General features: G+C 41.2%; 1 protein-coding gene across 2 annotated transcripts; it reads right to left on the bottom strand.

The window, feature by feature from the left end:
- Positions 1–881: 881 nt before the first annotated feature.
- Positions 882–7833, bottom strand: fktn (fukutin). 2 transcript variants are annotated; one of them, XM_070924643.1, is made up of 11 exons: positions 7609–7833; positions 7400–7402; positions 6289–6345; positions 5650–5850; positions 5287–5433; positions 4845–4975; positions 3227–3359; positions 2782–2911; positions 1815–1948; positions 1404–1528; positions 882–1160 (listed from the first exon to the last, which is right to left on the bottom strand). In XM_070924643.1, the coding sequence occupies exons 1-11, from the start codon at positions 7708–7710 to the stop codon at positions 947–949; spliced, it is 1377 nt and encodes a 458-aa protein (XP_070780744.1). In that variant the 5' UTR covers positions 7711–7833; the 3' UTR covers positions 882–946. The 2 variants fall into 2 exon arrangements, with proteins under 2 accessions (XP_070780744.1, XP_070780743.1); XM_070924642.1 differs by lacking the exon at positions 7400–7402.
- Between the last annotated feature and the right edge of the window lie 12170 nt (positions 7834–20003).

The following is a 20003-nucleotide window of genomic DNA, read 5'->3' as shown; positions in this document are numbered from 1 at the left end:
TTAGGCCATATCCAGCCCGCTGCGCATTGGCTGTACAGCTGCTGTTAATGATATTTTACTGTACAAGGTGGCAACTAAACTCCAGACAGCAGAGAAGATGTTAACTTAGACAGAAATCGCACATGTAACATGTCCCTCCTGCAGTCATTATAACCTATAGCCACTGTTGCTTCAGCACCGGTCAGCTCACTAAAAACAAAACTCCAGTCTGGGAAATACACACACAATGTGTTCTTTCTTTGTTTTAGTTTATCAAATACTGCGATCCCACCTCAGCAGAAACGATGAGTGCACGAGGCACAGCAGCGTACCTTCACTGAGTATTTAAAGGATCGGTCAGCATCTAATGTTGATTAATGTTCTGTGTTTTACACATCCAAACGGCCACGCACACACAGTCCAGGTCCATACAGGGACATTGTTTGGAGTAAAGCAGCCATGCTCCTGATAAACTCACACACTCAGTTCTTTTCCCCAATGCACTATCTGCTCCTGGGGCTGCTGCACCCCCAGCATCCGCGGCTACAGGTGAACCCGCATAAGGCTGACCGGGAGAAAGCACTGTACCGCCAGAGAGCAAGTGGCTGGCCTTTTTTCAAATAAACGCTTTGTTCAGTCGTTGTTGTGGCATTGACGTCACATCTCCTGGCTGAAGGAGGCTCAGGAAGGTCCGCGTGTCACACATACTGTGTAATTTCCTGTTAGTATGAAATTAATTTTCGTATACTTTCTGAAATTGTGATTCGTTAAGTGTGTCGCTCTATTGTTAACAAATGTAGGGGAATAAATTGTGATTTAAAGGTCCCATATTTTAGAAAGTGAGGTTTCCATGTCTTGTTTGATTATAAAGCAGCTCTAGGTGAAAATCAGCAAACTTCTTTAATTTTTTTCACTTTGTCTTTATTTGTAGTTTCAGTGTTGATTTCATTTTCAGTCATGTTTCCTCTCAGTAAACTTGGATAAGCTCTGCCCACTCTGCTGGAGGCCACACCCCATTTTCCTGCACGTTGCTAGGTGACGACTTCCAGTCCCAGCTTCTCACTGGCACGCTCCAGGTCGCACCATAGTTTGCTGTCACGTAGTCGAGTGTTTCGCACGGAACACGAACTTTCAGCTCCAGAAGCTCCGCCCAGCAGAGCGAGAAACGAGGGAAGACATACCTGATGGAAAACGCACAAAAAAAATCTTCATTTATAACAAAAAGGAACAAACTCATACAAGGGTTTTATTACCTGCTATTAACTCTTAATCACTATTGAATCGCATTTTACTCTCTTCACTTTAGTTTTATTTGTTTTATTGTTATTGTTTTGTTGTTTGAACTTTTTATGGAGTTGTACACATCTCCTTTCACTGCAGCTGATTTAATTTTACTTAAATATACTTAAAATATTTTGTTTTACTTGAACTTTCTGCCGCTCTTCGCCTGCGTTCCTCCGTTCCACATAACGTCTTTGTCCTCATAGAAAAAGAAAATGTCCAGTTTGACGTTGTCACTCAGAAAGGAAAGTTCCAGACTGTCCTCCACCTGCACTTCAAAATGAAACACATGCCTTCAAAATAAAATACACACCAGCTTCAGAATGAATTCATACCAATTTCAAACCAAGAACCATCAGATTCAGAATAAAATACACAAAAATGAAATAAATAACAAAAAAATCACTCACTTGCTTCACAATAAAGTACGCAGTGTTTATCAAATAATTTTAAGAGCAAAATTAAAAGTAAAGAAGTAAGACATTTTTTAAATATACTATGAAAAGGTACAAAAACAAGAAAAAAATAGATTAGAGAATAAAGAAAGTTTTCACCCTTCCAAACTTGTGTTTGAGTGACAGGCCGGCGTCCCTGAACGCTGCGACGATGTCCGACCGGTAATCCACGATGAAAATCCCGATATCGACATCATGACTGTACGAGATAATACTACACTGCCTGAACCAGCCTGCAGGGGGCGAGACACATCCACAGATACAGGGAGAGAGGGTTTGCGTGTTATATGTTGTTACACTGTAATATTAGCATGTTATATCATGTTGCTAATTTCTAGCATCAAATAACAAATTAAAACCAAACTTATCAGAGAAATGAACACTTGAACAAACATCAGCGTGATAAGAACTACCTAAAATGACAGAAACCATCTTTGGGAAAAATGTATTTGACGTGTACTTTAATATTTTAGTTTGGCCCATGTCCCATCGGCTAACATAGAAGGGGCGGGGTTTATGACCTATACTGCAGCCAGCCACCAGGGGGCGATCAAGAGGTTTTGGCTTCACTTTCAGGGACCTGTTATGTCGTCCATCTTTATATACAGTCTATTGGTGGAGCAGGTGAGTGGGCAAGACCTCGATACCACGGCTCCACCCCCAGAAGACCACTGCACAGACTCTTGCTCCAAATGACGTCACCAGAGCAAGATGGCAGCTGCCGTATCCTGGAGAGTTTGTACAGTGGGAGGAAGTGGAGATGCATCGTCCATCTTTATATTCAGTGTGTGGTTAGCATGTCAACATGTCGTTATACTGTGATGTTAACATGTAATATAACATTATACTGTAATGTTAGCATGTCAACATGTCGTTATACTGTGATGTTTTAGAATGTTGTTACACTGTGATGTTAGCATGTAATTTAACATTATACTGTAATGTCGGCATGTCAACATGTCGTTATACTGTGATGTTAGCATGTCACGTCATTATACTGGGATGTTAGCAGGTTATGTGTCATTATACTGTGATGTAAGCATGTAATATCACATTAGTATGTTACCCAGACAGGTGCCGCTGCTGAGCCAGAAGGGGATGTTGAGGTCAGCGAGTGTTCGAGCGGCCAAATGCAGCAATGACTTCACCTTCCTCCGAAAATCCACTGCCTCCGGAGACGAGTCATCAGGGTAGAGCTACATTCACACACACACACACACACACACACACACACACACACACACACACACGTATATACATATATCAACTGTTCACTTTTTTGTCACTTTAAAAACCTTTTTGTGCTAAAAGGGAATTTACCTATAATTAATTGTTTTTCATTTCATTCAATGTATTTTCATTTTTTAAATAGATTTTTAGACATTTCCTAGCATCAATTTTACTTTTTTAAATATTTAAAAAAATTCCCATTTCCAAGATATGTCTTTTCCACTGTCACTCCCCTTTGTATTTCCCCCCTTATGAAATAAAAGCCCTGTGTTCTTTCTGACCTGCAGAAAATTGCGGGCGTCACGGTAATGGCATTCCAGGAAGCGGGCATGTTGCTGCTCGGACAGAAAGTGGGAAACGTTTCGCGGGATTCGGACGTCGAGCCCGTCCAGGACCGTCAGGACCAGCTCCGGCCTGCAGTGGGGCGACCACACAAAACAATCAGAATCAGAATCAGAATCAGAAACTAAAATAAGAATAAGAATAAAAATAAAAATAGATAAGATAAATAACAACAGTGCAGTGACAAGAATAAAGTAAAGTGTCCAGGTAAAGTGTCCAGTAGGGGGTGGGTGCGTTAATGTAACGCAGGGGGGACAGGGGTCAATGTAAGTTCGTCAGGTTGACTGCAGAGGGGAAGAAACTGTTTTTGTGGCGGGAGGTTTTGGTCCTGATGGACCGCAGCCTCCTGCCAGAGGGGAGGGGGTCGAACAGATGGTGTCCGGGGTGGGAGGGGTCGGCAGCGATCTTCCCTGCTCTCCTCAGGGTCCTGGAGGAGTACAGGTCCTGAAGAGATTGAAGGTTGCAGCCGATCACCCTCTCTGCAGAGCGGACGATAAGCTGCAGTCTGCGTCTGTCCTTGGTGGAGGCAGCAGCGTACCACACGGTGATGTAGGAGGTGAGGATGGACTCTATGATGGCAGTGTAGAAGTGAACCAGCATTGTTTGTGGCAGGTTAAACTTCCTCAGCTGCCTCAGGAAGTACATCCTCTGTTGGGCTTTCTTGATGAGGGAGCTGATGTTCAGCTCCCACCGGAGGTCCTGGCTGATGATGGAGCCCAGGAAACGGAAGGACTCCACAGTGTCCACTGGAGAGTCACACAGGGTGATGGGGGCGGGTGGGGCTGCGCTCTTCCTGAAGTCTACAACCATCTCCACTGTCTTTGAAGCGTTAGCTCCAGGTTGTTGCTGTTGCACCAGGTCACCAGGTGGTCAATCTCCCACCTGTAGGCAGACTCATCCTCACCAGAGATGAGTCCGATGAGGGTGGTGTCGTCCGCGAACTTCAGGAGCTTGACGGACTGGTGACTGGAGGTGCAGCTGTTGGTGTACAGGGAGAAGAGTAGAGGAGAAAGAACGCAGCCTTGAGGGGAGCCGGTGCTGATCGTCCGCGAGTCTGAGACGTGTTTCCCCAGCTTCACTTTGCTGCTGTCAGACAGGAAATCTGTGATCCACCTGCAGGTGGGGTCAGGCACGTTCAGCTGGGAGAGCTTGTCCTGAAGAAGAGCCGGGACGATCGTGTTGAAGGCAGAGCTGAAGTCCACAAACAGGATCCTGGCATAGGATCCTGCGGAGTCCAGGTGCTGGAGGATGAAGTGTAGAGCCAAGTTGATGGCGTCGTCTACAGACCTGTTGGCTCTGTAGGCGAACTGCAGGGGGTCCAGCAGAGAGTCTGTGATGGATTTGAGGTGGGACAGGACCAGGCATTCAAATGATTTCATGACCACAGAGGTCAGGGCGACGGGTCTGTAGTCATTTAATCCTGTGGGCCCTGGTTTTTTGGGGACGGGGATGATGGTGGAGGCCTTGAAGCAGGCTGGCACGTTGCATGTCTCCACATTTAACACAATTACACAGTAATAACTAACATGTTACTAACAAATAACTGACAGATAACACCTGTCGTAAGCTCCAGCATGGCGTCCGTAGTCGAGCAGTTTGAAGGGAGCGAAGCTTCGGTCCATGTTGGCTTTTAGGCGTAGCGCTCCATGCCACAGGTAGTTCCCGCTCCGCTCGTACAGGAACACCACCTGGGACAAAATACATTTACTGACATCCAACAACCACCTGAAAAACTCCCAAACATATAAAAATACACAACAAATTGGACAAAATTAGATTGAGTCAACATGAGCCAACTAAAATGAACAACAAAACAAAGCAGGGTGAAATACCTGAAAGCAAAAACCTGAAAACAAAGTATATGAGATCATGTTGAAAATGATTGCTGACTTTGTATTTGTGTTGCTAGGTAGTTGCTACATGGTTGCTAGATGTGTCTGGTTTCTAGGTGTTTTAATATGGTTGCTAGGTGTCACCAGGCGATGTGGCCCCCACCCACCTGGATGATGTAACCATGGAGGCGGAACAGGAAGTGCAGGGGTATCTCCTCTCCTGATAGGGTGTCAAGACTGGCCAATCGCGGGTCCTCTCCTCGCAGCTCCAGCAGCTCGAAACCTTTCTGCTCGGCTGCCAATAGGAAGCCGGGCTGACAGACAAAAAAACCCCAACATATTTTACTGGAAAAGAGATGGCGGAAAAAAAATAGAAGATTTCACATTTCACACAAATTACATAAATACAGAAGCACTGTATGTTAATATATTAACCAACAAGATAAAGTATATGAAGACATGACAATAAACACTACATACAGTAGGATGTGGGTGTTATTTCCCACTTTCTTTCGGGACCACAAACTCACGTCATACTTCCACAGGTTGGCGTGCAGAGCAAAGGACGTGCTTGGCCGGGCAGTGCACAGGAAGCTGCAGTGGGGCTCACGCACCAGCCGGTCGCGCTGCCGCAAAGCATCCTGGGAGAGCAGCGTCAGTGCGGTGGTGTCGGCGAGGAACAGTGGTAGCCTGAAGCGCTGAGCTAACGCCAGAAACTTCTTCACTGTTTGCTGCACAAACCACACAGAGCATGATGGTTACTATGGTGACGAGTCATACATGATTCAGTGTTAACACCAATACTGAGAGGACAGTAATGTTAACAATGGGGCTAACAGTGCTGAGAGGACAGTGAAGCTAATAGTGGTGAGAGGACAGTGAGGCTGAGAGTGGTGAGAGGACAGTGAGGCTATGAGTGGTGAGAGGACAGTGAGGCTAATAGTTGTGAGAGGACAGTGAGGCTAATAGCTGTGAGAGGACAGTGAGCCTGAGAGTGGTGAGAGGACAGTGAGGCTATGAGTGGTGAGAGGACAGTGAGGCTATGAGTGAGGCTATGAGTGGTGAGAGGACAGTGAGGCTAATAGTTGTGAGAGGACAGCGAAGCTAATAGTTGTGAGAGGACAGTGAAGCTAACAGTAGTGCTGCTGCTAACAATAGCCCTGACTCACCCATTGGACGTCACTGGCAGTCATGTGACCTGTTCGGCTCAGGATGTGAGGGCCAGACTGCAGGAGAAAGGCATGTTGGGTTAGGATTAGGGTAACATTACAATCTGATGATTTTAATTTTAAATGTAAAGCCGTTAAAAAGCAGCACAACAGCTGCTTTGCTAACGGCTGACACTTTGTTCCATTTAGTTCTGTCTTGTTACGTCCTGATTGGTGGATGGTGTTATGAACCTGTTGCCCTTTCATACTTTCAACACACTGCAGATTTTATTGTTGTTATTATTGTTGTTGATTACATAAAAACCCTAAACAGAGTTTTCATATTTTACAGCTTCTCTGTTTGCATTGTCATTAATAATATACATATAATGTGTTATTTCACAGGCTGGAGCAGGAAATTTTACATTTATTGATTTAAAAGTTGCAATACAAAACAATGGAAACAATATTAGACACGACTCATTCTTTATTGGATTTTATTCCAAATAAATTCTATTTTACAGTATGATTTAATGTGGTGAATCAAAGAAATAAAGCTCTCCATGTTTGTTAGTATTCATCATGACTGATTTATTGATTCTTCTAAAAAAAACTGAACAACAGTTGATCGATAGATTTGGCCTCCTGGGTAGAAGTAAGAACAAAGCTGCAGAACTCCATTTTGTTTATTGATGTTTTTTTATTAGCAAACAGCTTTGAGAATATGCAAAAATACATAAATGCTAGATAATGCCAGGGGATCAGAAACAGACAATCATAAATCAGCTCATACAGAAATGTTATACGGGGCACAGAGTCAAGGTTTTAATAGCTTTCCTATTTTTAGAGTATAGGATTGATGTAAAGTATTGTTTGAATTCATTTTCAAAAATGAAAAAAGATGGTTTATGATTGGAAAACGTAGATTTATTCATGTGATTTTACAAGTAATAAGGTCAAATTGATGATATAGCATTGTTTTCCTTTGGCAGGAGGGTAAGCAAAAAACAAACAAACAATACATTTTAATAGGAAAGAAAATTTCTGAATAAATATATTGGGAAATAAATGTACAGACATCTTGCCAAAAAATACAAGAATGGGGACAAGACCAAAATAGATGACAAGTCACTTCCTTTACCTTATTTATTATCAGATACTTAGAAGGTAAGCACCATATTTTCTTCCAGACCAGGTCTGAAGTAAGGTTATTCCAGTAGGGAACTACATTTGGAACAAAGAATATCTCTTTTTGAAATAAAGCACGTATATCACGATTATTATTGTTCTTTTTGGAGCTCCGACCAACATTTATTGATGTTTACAGTGACCGAGTCTCACCTTGCTGACGTAATTCCTGTAGTAATACAGCTGGAACAACAGGAACACGGAGCTGCTGGCGATCAGCAGCGATAAAACGGCCGTCCGGTTCACACGAGGCATCCGGAAACACTGCACAGTGACCTGCTCGTCATGACGTCTAAACTGAAGCTCTCTGTTCGGGATTAACAGCGGCAAACCCGCACAACGGCACGAAAAACACCGAGCTGTCCGCGGTGTCCAGATGCGCCGCCATCTTTAAAACAACCAGAGGATAAAGATGGCCGCTTCCTGTTGGGACCTTCACAATAAAAGCCCAGGGCGAACCTTTTGTTCTCATTTTTTCTCAACTTTATTGCTGATTTCACAGCCAAGACACAAACGAGGCAATAGCGTCATCAGGTGGCAAGAAAAAAGCAAATCCTGCTAAATCAAAATTTAAAACAAGGGCGGAATAAATAAATTACAACCAAAAATTAAACAGAGTAAATAATAATACATAAAATTGAACCGATGTTTTATTTTTTTTTTATCTAAGGAGCACATATTTACTCATTTAATGTTTATGTGTTTGTTAGTTGTGAAAATAAATCTACCTAAATAATATGAAGGTTCAGACGAAAACACAAAACATCCAGATTCATTTTAAAGTACTTTAAATGCAGTGCTTTTGCAGTACTGCATTTATTCAGTACTTTTACATTGTTCTATTGGTACTTTTACCTCAGTAAATAATAATAAATACACACACACAAACACATAGAAACACAGAAACACACACACACACACACACAAAAACACACAAACAAGATGGCGGGCAGCACAGCAGCAGTTTCTCCATAACAAAAAGGCCGAGTTAAAACTTCTCCCGGACTTTGTTAAACTCCACTTTCCCCGCTCTAACCGGAGACATGAGCGGCCTCCGCCGCATCTAACGGCTCGGTTAACGGCTGTGTGTGTTTCCCCGGTGATGTTCTCGTGAATCCGCCGCCATCTGAAGCGGAATTTGGTCGTTTTCTTCAAATTGAGAAGGTAAGAACGGCCGTGCTGTTAGCTTAGCTCCATGCTAGCTGTTTGTTTTGATTGGATGTCGCTGTTTGGGCAGTTTGTTTGTGGACAGACTGGTGAAGGGTACCGGGTTTAACGGGCACGAAAAGAAGAAGAGGTTGTTTCATGAACCGGCAGACTGTGGATATTTCTGGGTGTATTATGGGAAACTGACGGGTCAGTGTTAGCCGGACTGTAATGTTCAGCTAGCTAACAGAGCAGGCTGCTTTTGTCACACAGGATTCACACAAACACTTACTGAGTACTACTACAGTACGACTAATACTGTCTACTGTTACTGTACAGTACTACAAATACTAATAGTGCCTACTGTTACTGTATAGTACTGTTGCAGTACTACTAATACTCATTACTGTTTACTGTTACTACACAGCACTACTACATTATTACTGCAATACTACAAATACTGATTACTTCTACTGCAGCTGGTAATAGTACTACTGTTGGTTTTTACTACCAGTACTACAGAGACTACCTCTGCTGGTACTTTATTGTTACAAGTACTACTAGTGTTTTATGTGTGATGGCATGAAAAAAAGTAAAGTAACCAGTTATGACTTTTAGTACTTGACTACAGCTTGTGCTACTTGTACTTTTTCTACTGGTACCAGTATGGCAGATGTTGGCAAAATAAGAGTACTTGAGGTACTACAGACAGCTGTTAGTCAGGAGTGGACAGTAGTAGTATTAGTAGTAGTAATACACAGTATTTGATTACTATGCATTGGAGGAGTCTGCTGTGCTGCAGCTGGAGGACAGAAACAGGTTATATAAATCATGTACACACACACACAGACACACACACACACACACACACAGGTATCAATAAAAGAAGAGTGTGTCCTGTACAGTATGGACACAGTACTGTCGTAGTACTGTGTCTGTACTCTTGTACTGGTGCAGGTGTGTGTGTGTGTGTATGTATATGTGTATATATATATGTGTGTATATATATATATGTATATGTATATGTGTATATATATATATGTATATATATATGTGTTTCCCACAGGTTGAGCGTTTACTTGTGATGGTTGGTGGCGCGGTGTGTGACGAGTGGGTTCAGTAATAAGCTACCCCTAGTCCTACCCTCATTAAATACGACATGGCAATCTTTTTTAGGCATCCAATACTAGAGGTGTAATGGTTCACAAAATTTACGACTCGGTATGTACTTCGGTTTTGGGGTCACCGCTTGTTATATTTTCGGCACGGCGAGAAAACAAAATGCCATGTAATTTAATTTGAAACATTCAACAGTGGCTCATTGGCCATAATTGTTACTGTAACAATTAATGCATGATATTGACATATTGTCAATTAAAAATAATAATAACACAGATGTCAGTAATGCTCCATCCAAGACTCTGACCTGTTGATAATTCCTGAACAGCTGCAGCTTGTGCATATACAGGGGAGGCACAATGGACTAACATTGTACACTGAGGGCTCATTGTAGCTCAAGCACTTTGACCAGATGTTTAAATTCTGTATTTTCTACGACAGAGTGCAATCTCATATCTGCAGTGATAAACGCTCCTGTAGCATCAGCAATAACAACATAACAATTGCACGTCTTGATTGGAGGGTGTGTGTTTGATCGACTCATCGGAGGCTTGTTCAATGAACTCAGCCTTCAGCCAGTGGTCACCTGTTATAAATATGGCTGCGCCTCAGGTTTCCAGCAGGTCATTGCTCACTAAGCAGCATTGTGATAGTGGGAAACATGGCATCAGAACTAAGTGAAAGTGTCAGAAGTCAAACTGTTATTCTGAGCAAAGAGGGGCTTTCTCAGAGTCAAATCATGGCCAGACTAAAGGTTTCTAAGGGGGGCAGTGCATGGAACTCTAAAACGCTTTGCAGAAATGGGGTCAGTTGTATACAAAGCTCGATCAGGCAGCCCAACAGTGACCACGCCATCAAAAGATCAATACATCAAGCTTAGTTCCCTGACAGATAGAAAAGCAACTTCATCATAGCAGTGATCTACTTGGGTGGCCTGCCCAGGTGGATGAGATCCGAATACCATTTTTTTTTTTCAATCAAGACACGCAATTGTAATTGCATAATGCAGACAGACTTCAGTTCGGCGGAACACTACAGTTTGCAAGTTTTACCCGGGACGTTTTGGCAGTGCACAAGTTGTGTGGTGTGTGTATATATGTGTGTACATATATTTATGTATATGTGTATATATATGTATATGTGTGTATATGTGTATATATATGTATATGTACAGTACCAGTCAAAAGTTTGGACACACCTTCTCATTCAATGAGATGCCAAGAGTGTGCAAAGCTGTCATCAAAGCAAAAGGTGGCTACTTTGAAGAATCTAAAATATAAAACATATTCTGGCGTTTTTTAACACTTTTTTATTTACTTCATAATTCCATATGTGTTCCTTCTTAGTTCTGATGTCTTAATTGATATTAATCTACAATGTAGGAAATAATACAAATAAAGAAAAACCATTGAATGAGAAGGTGTGTCCAAACTTTTGACTGGTACTGTATATATATATATATATGTATATGTATATGTGTGTGTATATATATGTATACATATATTTATATGTATATGTATATATATGTATACATGTATACATATATGTATATATCTTAATATTTTGTATGACCTCCTTTGGCCCTGATAACAGCTTGCATTCTTGCTGGCATTGTTTATTATTTACTTTTCGACAGTCTCTTTTGTTATTGAGTTCCAAATAGTTTCTAGCTGTTCCCAGAGACTTGCTTTGGATGAAACTTTTGTGCAATCTATTTTTGAATTCAATAAATCCCAGATCTGTTCAGTAGGATTCAAGTCTGGATTTTGACTTGGCCAGTCCATCAGTTCCAGTACTCCAGATTCCTTTTTCTTGGTCAAATAGTCTCTGCACAGCTTTGCAGTATGCTTGGGGTCATTGTCTTCTTGGTATATGAACCCACGACCAATCAGGTTCAATCCAGAGGGGATTCCATGATGCACCAAGATGTTGTGGTAGACCTTCTTGTTCATGATACCGTCGATTTTAACTAATTTGCCCATGCCGTTTCCACAAGTGGAACCCCATACCATAATGGAATCTCCACCCTGTGGGTGCAATGCATCTAGCATCAAAACGTTCTCCAGCTTTTCTGCGGACATAAACACGACGAAGCTGACCGAAGAGTTCAAACTTGGACTCGTCCGTCCAGAGTACCTTCTTCCAGTCATCTACAGTCCAGTGTTTGTGCTCCTTGGCTAATTTTAGGCGTTTTTGGATGTTTGCAGGCCTCAATAATGGCTTCTTAGCAGCTATTCTTCCCTTTAAGCCTTGTTCCTTGAGTCGTCTGCTTATGGTCATTCTGGAGACTTTATCAGATTCTGATCTAGAAGCATTAATCTCTGCCTGAAGATCAGCAGTGGTCTTCCTTCTGTCTCTAGTACTTAAAATCTTCAGGTGCCTGACATCTGCTTCAGTTAGCTTTCGTTTTCGGCCGCTTCCTTGATGCATTTTGTAAGCACCAGTCTCTGCAATCGAGTCCAAGGCATTCTTGACCACACTGTGAGAACACTTTATGTCTTGCCCTATTTATCTCAAAGACCATCCAGCATCATGAAGTGCTTTAATTCGGACTCTTTCTTTCTCAGTGAGTTCCCTACGCTTCACCATTTTGAACAGGAGTGAGGAATCTCAAACTGAATTCACGTTTTTATACCCAAATTTGAGCCAGCACACAGGAATTCTCTGAGAAGTCAGAAATTAATCAAGAATAACATACAACCACTCAAACAAATTTTTCTGTTCAGGAATGCAAGTAAATAACTGTAATTTGGCATCTCAATCAAAAAATAATAATGTGCTTGACTATTCTTCTGTGCTTTTTTGTAAAACAGTAAATTTGAAAATTCATGGATAACAACAATAATTATATTTTAGCATTAAAGATATCATTTTGATTAAAGAGCTTGCACATACTGGTGGATTAACCATGACAGAAACATAAAAAAATATTTTGGTAATATTGTTAATTTAGGGCAGCGGTGGCAAACACTGGGTGGTGGTCTAATAAATTTGTTAAGCACTGTATATATGAATGTATATGTGTATGTATGTGTGTATATATATATATATATATATATATATATACACACACACACACACACACACATAGTGTTTGTGTGTGTTTAGTGATGAAATATTTTCTATTTTATGAATCCAGGCTTTTCAAACTCGGTTCATGAATTATCTGAATGCTTATTCTATTGATTATATAGACAGAAGAAGATTAGAAGATTTGCTGTTCAATCCATGAGTAATTTATGAAAGAGAATCTCCTGTTTCTTTGTTGATGTCACAGTAAACTGTGGGTGAATCCTGGCATGTGATTGGCTGACAGCTCAGTGAGGATGTGACTGTTTTATTAAGTCTCTGCTATTGTGCTGTGTGTGAGAGAGAGAGAGAGAGAGAGAGAGAGAGAGAGAGAGAGGGTATTTGATTGATTTTACTCATCAGTTTTCTGATCGATTGATGTGATCAGAGAGAGAGAACTGATGAGTCCTGTATATTGATTATTCTCAGATTGTGATCAATCAGAGCTTCTTTAGTTTTCAGTTAACTGATAAACATGTAGTATTATACAATTGTGTACTTTCACATATATGTAGATGGATAGAAGTTGTACTTTCAGGTCTGTCCATACACTCAGCCTTGTCTCAATGAATGTATTTAATGGGGTGTAACAGTACACAAATTTCTCGGTTCAGTATGTACCCCTGTTTCGGGGTCATGGTATGTTTTCGGTTCATCAGGGAAAACAAAAAATGCAGAATATAGTATTTTTGTCATTTATTTAAAAAATGTAAACATTCAACAGTGGCTCATCAGCCATAATTCTTCCTGTAACAGTTAAAGCACTGAAATAATGACATAGAGTGAATAATACAAAAAATATAATAACACAGATGTCAGTAATGCTTCATCCAAGATTCTGAGCTGTCGAAAACTCCTGAACAGCTGCAGCTTGAGCTGGTTTATATAGAGCAGGAACAACGACAACATGCACAATGAAGGCTTATTGTAGCTGAAGCACTTTGACCAGATGTTTAAATTCTGTCACATACTGTATCTGCACTCCTGTAGCATCAGTTATTTCTTTGGTCTGAATCTGCAGTGAGAGGCTACCTGAACGCTATGGGGAGGAGGACTCTCCTTCCAGTCTGGTTTTGTCTCTAATGTTTGTCTCATGTTTGAAGTGTTTCCACAGACAGACCTGACTTCAGCTGAACGATGTTGGCACACAGTTTGACACTAATTGTTGTCCATTTTCTCTGTAACTATCTGGGAAACCGTAATGCTCCCATACAGTGGATCTAAACGTCAGGGAGGATCCTCCAGCTCTGGTTTCTCATTTATGTTTGCCATTTGAAGGCAGCAACACTACATGAGCTTGACTAACCAGGCTAACCCGGATAAGCCGACTAGCATGCTACAGCTGATAGACAACAACTGGTGCACTGCCAAAAATGTTCCAGGGATAAATCACACTCTAGAATTTCTGTTCTGTGCGTGCGAGAAGTTGAGATAAACTGTTAGAACAGAAACACGACCGTGGACGTTTGTATTGCAGACTCGGTCTTGGTTTCAGAACTGTTACACTCCTAGTATTTAATTAATTCTGTGGCTGCAAAGCTTTTACAATCCTTCCAACAGTTCAGTTATACCCAAGAAAGTGGGCCGTCTGTGTAGTCTCAACTGTTGATTATTATTATCATTATTTTCAGTTTTTAGTTGCAATCTGGTTAGGTTTTTGTTAAAGAGCATAGTTTGGGTTAAAATAATGAGTCAGTATTGACTTGGTTTCACAAGGTCACGAACAGCAGTCTCCTGGGTGAAAGGCTTTCTGACCAAAAGGCCAGACAGAAACAACGCATACAAATCTCATGAGAGTTTCGCAAATCCAGGGTCACCATGTAGACACCATCCCGTTAGCACCCATAACTCTGATGTTAGCTCTGACCTCAGTAAACAGGAAGTAAAGAGGTGTAGGCGTGTACAACAAACAGTCAGCTGATGCTAGCTTTGTGTTAGCTTCATGTTAGCTCAGCTGGTGTTTGTACGCTCACATGAAAATGGAGGGAAATGTTTCTCATGTGAGTGTTATTATTATTTATCTTTCTGACATTTTATGTTTGCAGAAGATCAACATGCTAACATTTGTTTTCTCATGCTAACGTTAGTTGTGAGGGGACTTCTGTGTTTTTTAACCTGTGCTGTTGATGTTTTGGGACTGTTAAAAATCAACGGAAGATTAATCAATAATAAAAACAATCATTAGTTGCCGCTTTAGTGTGAATCCATGAATGTGGAGCTAAAGATCTAAACTAGCATTAACACATGAAGAGTCCAGTATTGATTAGACTGCAGTATGTGTGTTATTGTGTCTTTGTGTGTTACTAAATGGGTGTGTGTCTCAGTAACCCGGACGGTCTGCCTGCAGCAGCTGCTGCAAAGCATGCTGGGACCAGGAGGAGGAGGGAGAGGCAGCCCACCCCCATCCTTTTCCCTCCCTCTTTCTCCCTCCCCCTCTCTCTCTGTCTCTGCCTTCTGATTGGCTGCTGGTTCGCCCAGCTGACTGCCCTCTGTCAGACAGTGAGAGAGAGAGAGAGAGAGAGAGAGAGAGAGAGAGAGAGGGAGGGTGATGGAGGCTACAGCGATGGGGTGAGCTGCCATTTTCTCTTTCTTTATCCAGAACCTATTCATCCTGTATTCATCTGTTCTCTTCTGTCTTTGTTTTTATTTTGTGTTGGATGGATTATTGAGAAAGAGGAGAAGGGGGAGGGAGGGGAAGGATGAGGATGGAGGATGTGGGGGAGGCCGTCTTTTTCTTCTTTCATTGTCTGTTGTCCTCTGCTGTGTTTTTCTTCTTCTTTGGTGGATTGAATTTATTTTGTATGTGTTTCCTGTGATGGAGGGAGAGAAGGAGAGAGAGGATGGAGAGAGAGAAAGAGAGGGTGGGGGGGCAGGGATGATGGAGGGAGGAGAGAGGAGTGAGAGAAAATGGCCGACCGGTGATGGAGGATGGAGGGAGAGAGGAGAAATAACAAATAGAAGAAGAACAGAGTAGAGTAGTTTTTCAATTCTTCCCTTTTATTGTTTTCTACTGTCGTTTTCTCAGACGGTGAAGCTGATCCAGGATCAGACTGATCATTGTTTGATTATCATTGATCATAGTGTGATTGATTAATAATTGACGATGCAGAAACTGTTGTACAGGAACATGTGAGCGTGTGGTAGTTGTAGTTCTCTGTAGCTGAACTGTAGTACTGTGTAGTCATACTTATTTAGTACTGTGTGGTAATACTGTGTAGTAGTACTACAGGAGTACAGTGTATGAGAGTCGTGTTGTATCAATATTTCAAGCTGTGTTTATTGGAAAGTATAACAGTAAAGTAGTAGTATTATCGCTATTCATGAAATTAATTTAAATATTTATTAAACTGCAGAAGAAACTTGATTAGCAATTAACAGTTAGTTTCTCTGTCATCAATTAATCAGTTGATTATTTTGTCAATGAATTAATAATTTAGTCGATCAAACAGCGTTTCCCACAGGATGTTGTTGACTGTGGTCGATGGACCTCATACCCTCTAGGTGGGTCTCTGGGGGAATGCTCCCCCGGAAGAACATTTAGTACATGTTAAAGTTATATGCATCAATCTGGTGCAGAACATTGTGCTCTTGTAAACAATTTAATCATAAACACATTGGCTGTATAGATATGAATAGTACTGAAAAAACGTTCGACCACGTCCACCTGTTGTGTGGGTCTCACCTCGGTCTCACCTTGTGTGTAAATTGGACTGAGACAGACAATCGGCTGGAGTTACAGTTGTAACTAACCCTCTATATCGTATAGGCTTCTCCCTCTAAGGCTGTCACCAGTGGGATAAGGGCGAAGCAGGATGTAGTCTATATATACCGGGGGTATTCAACTAAAGTTCGAAGAGGTCCAGTTAGAGAAAATTTCCTCAAGCAAAGGTCTGGAACATCATAATGTCTAACTTGCGTTGTGATTTAGTGTGATATAAATTGAAGTAGCCCAGTAGTTGCATCAACATCTGCATGTAATCAACAACTGACTGTCAAATCAAATAAAGAAAGTACAATTCAAAAACATTTTGACCATATTTATTGTCACTTAACATTGAACTATACAGATATATAATACTGTAGATATGTATAATGTCCTTCTCTCATTAACTAAAAGAAGGGCTGCATTTAAAAATAAAATAGAGAAAATAAATAAAATAGATTGTGCATCTTAAAATGGGTTAGGGTTAAAGTGCTTAATTTTAGAAAAACAAAATAAAGTGTAGCAGCAGCTTGAGTTTCCCTTTTTCTTTAACTGTTTCACATCTTGACTTAACAGTCTCAACCAATTTCACAATAAATAATGTGTCTTCTCTCCCTCCCGCTCACTCGTCTCTCCGTTTTCTCTCCCTGTGTCGTTCACTCGTCTTATCATCTGTCACTCGCCTCTCACCTCTCTCGTCTGTCTGTATTCAGAGTCGCAATGTTTATCGCCTGGAATGCACAGATTTGATTGCCTGAGTAGCGTCACGTTGGCTGGCGTAACACGTATGCAATTGGTCTGTGAGTTTCTTGAGCCGCTAAACCAGTGCCGCAAAGACTAGAAAAGCTGCGCCGGTTAAAATGGAAGCGCCCCGTCAAAATTTAAAATACCTTAATAATTTATTGATTATAGGTCCGGGTCCGTATAGGACGGCGTCTGGGTCCGGACTTGGACTGCGGTCCGCCTTTTAGTGACCCATGATATATACCCTCGCTGGGTCTGTTCGGTACCACAAACATGGACCCACTTCAGGAGGTGGAACAATAAGGGTTCCATGCGTAACATAGAACGCACATAGAACCTCATATGAGCCCCAGTGGCACCGCACAGAAGAACACCTGACGTTCTCCGTGAGGGGATGAACAAAATAAAGCCTACTGCTGGGAGGAAGAGGAGGTGAAGGTTACGCAGTGTAACAGTCCAGCGAGCTGACATCAATCATTCTGACAAAACACAACAAGACACATCCTGCCGATAAAAACGAATGAAAGAGCAGGAAGAATACCAAGAAGCCACTGTGCAAATATTAGGTAACGTAATAATAATAATAAGCCAGCTAACGTTACATATGTTGTACATTGTTTTTCATGACGTTGCATCTCTGAATAAAAACCAGTAAACGAGCTGTCCGTGAGTCAGGACTGAGGAAGGCCCTGTTTATTTTATTTTAGGACTATTTGAGGTCGACTACAAGTTTCCGATTTGTTAACGTGTCGGCTGTTTTTGATCATTAATTAGCCAATTACAAAACTCTGGCTCCTGTTTGTAGGCCATTTATTTTAATAATTTATCAAATGTTTTTCCACATAGGTGATCTAGGCGGTTACGCCTACTAAATGTTCTATACAGTGGTCTCAGCGCTGTTGTAACCAGGGTTTCCCCCAGAAAAGTTTTTAGGCCCGATGGCAAGTATCTTTGGATGACTTGGAAGTATTGTTGTTGTTTTTTTTAAATGTGTGTTGAATAAATGACAATTTCTAACAACACAACTTTAGCAGGGACTTACAAAGAATCTGACAATGTACAGTCTTGGAATGATGTGTTTTCAACAACAACAAAACAAATTAGATTAAATTAAATAATATCAAAGTTTTTGCACTCAACAAAAAACATGAATAAAGTGATTGGCTATTGATTCTTACAGCCTTGGACTGCTGAGCACATTTCAACAACAAAACAAATCAAAACTAATAATGCCTATGATTTTTTATTTTTTGTCCTTATTGGCTACTGTGCTAGATCAACCAAGACATCCCAACTGATCACTTGATGGATTCCATTTGCTTTTAGTTGTGTCCTCTCCTTCATGAGGACTGGAGTCAAGACTGAAAGCAAGCAAAGTAGTGTTTCTACTGTGTTGCATTAAGCTTTACAGTCTCCAGTGACACTGTTTATTTCTGCTTGAAGTAATGTTTACTAAATGGGTTAGGGTTAGGGTTAGGGTTAGAACCCCGACTAACCCCGACATCCAGCAGTTACAGAGCAACATGATGCTTCATGTGGAGTAGTGTTTGTATCACCTGATGAATGGAAGTCCAAAATTCAAGTCACTATAAAGGTTCAGCTAATGATTCACTACCAGAGACACCAACACACTGTCACTTCAGACATTAGTGTTCATATAAATATAACGCTATAACTGTGTCATCAATGTGACTGATAAACAACACACTTTGAAACGTTTCCAGTAGAAACTGAAGTTCCGCGTTTCATCAGATCTACTGTGTGATGAACATGTTGGCCTGTAGAGGGCTCTGCTCATAGAGAGCAGTAGTACTGCAGTGCTGTAGTACTGCATGTTGAACTACAGTGCTGTAGTACTGCATGTTGAACTACAGTGCTGTAGTACTGCAGGTTAAACTACAGTGCTGCAGCACTGTAACGTGGTTTTATGAATCAGGTGACAGTCAGACAGTGACATCAGTGTTTGTAACAGAGAGGAAACAACACATGATGCCCACACACACACACACACTCACACTCACACTCAAGTCGTGTTTCCATCACTACAGAGGACATTACATTGACTTACATTAATTTTCTGGAGACTTACCCTAACCGTAACCATAACAACTACATGTTATTGTTTAACTGCTATTATAGAAAAAATTATAGACCCTCCTGTAGACCCTTCTGTAGTCCCGCCTGTAGATTCTCCTGTAGTCTCGCCTGTAGTCTCGCCTGTAGACCCTCCTTTTGAACTTCCTGTAGTCCTGCCTTTAGACCATAGGTCACTAAGAGGCGGACTGCGGTCTGAGTCCGTACCCAGACACCGTCCTATACAGACCTGTACCTATAATCAATAAATTATTAAAGGATTAAAAATTTTGATGGGACGCTTCCATTTTAACCGGCACAGCTTTTCAAGTCTTTACAACACTAGTTTAGTGGATCAGGAAACTGACAGACCAATTGCATATGAGTTAAGCCAGCCCACGTGATGCTACTCAGCCAATCAAATCTGTGCATTCTAGGTGCTACACATTGCGACTCTGAATACAGACAGACAAGAGAGGTGACAGATGATAAGATGAGTGAATGATACAGGGAGAGAGACTGTCAACATGTGAAACAGTTAAAGAAAAAGGGAAACTCAAGCTGCTGCTACACTTTATTCTATTTTTCTAAAATGAAGCACTTTATTTTAAGATGCACAATTTTTCAAAAGCTATTTTATTTATTTTCTCTATTTTATTTTTAAATGCAACCCTTCTTTTACTTAATGAGATAA

The sequence above is a fragment of the Enoplosus armatus genome, chromosome 18 (genome assembly GCF_043641665.1).
Source record: "Enoplosus armatus isolate fEnoArm2 chromosome 18, fEnoArm2.hap1, whole genome shotgun sequence".
NCBI classification, from domain to species: domain Eukaryota; kingdom Metazoa; phylum Chordata; class Actinopteri; order Centrarchiformes; family Enoplosidae; genus Enoplosus; species Enoplosus armatus.
The sequence above is the reverse complement of the archived record's forward strand: the minus strand, read 5'-3'. Positions and strand labels throughout refer to the sequence as shown.

What these genes read in the sequence shown, in the direction of transcription:
- fktn (XM_070924643.1), bottom strand. Translation starts at nt 7,710, where the DNA reads ATGCCTCGTGTGAACCGGACGGCCGTTTTATCGCTGCTGATCGCCAGC. An exon ending in CTGCCAGTGACGTCCAATGG is followed by an intron (nt 5,851 to 6,288) that starts GTGAGTCAGGGC and finishes TGGTTTGTGCAG; the next exon opens with CAAACAGTGAAGAAGTTTCT. An exon ending in TCCATGGTTACATCATCCAG is followed by an intron (nt 4,976 to 5,286) that starts GTGGGTGGGGGC and finishes ATTTTGTCCCAG; the next exon opens with GTGGTGTTCCTGTACGAGCG.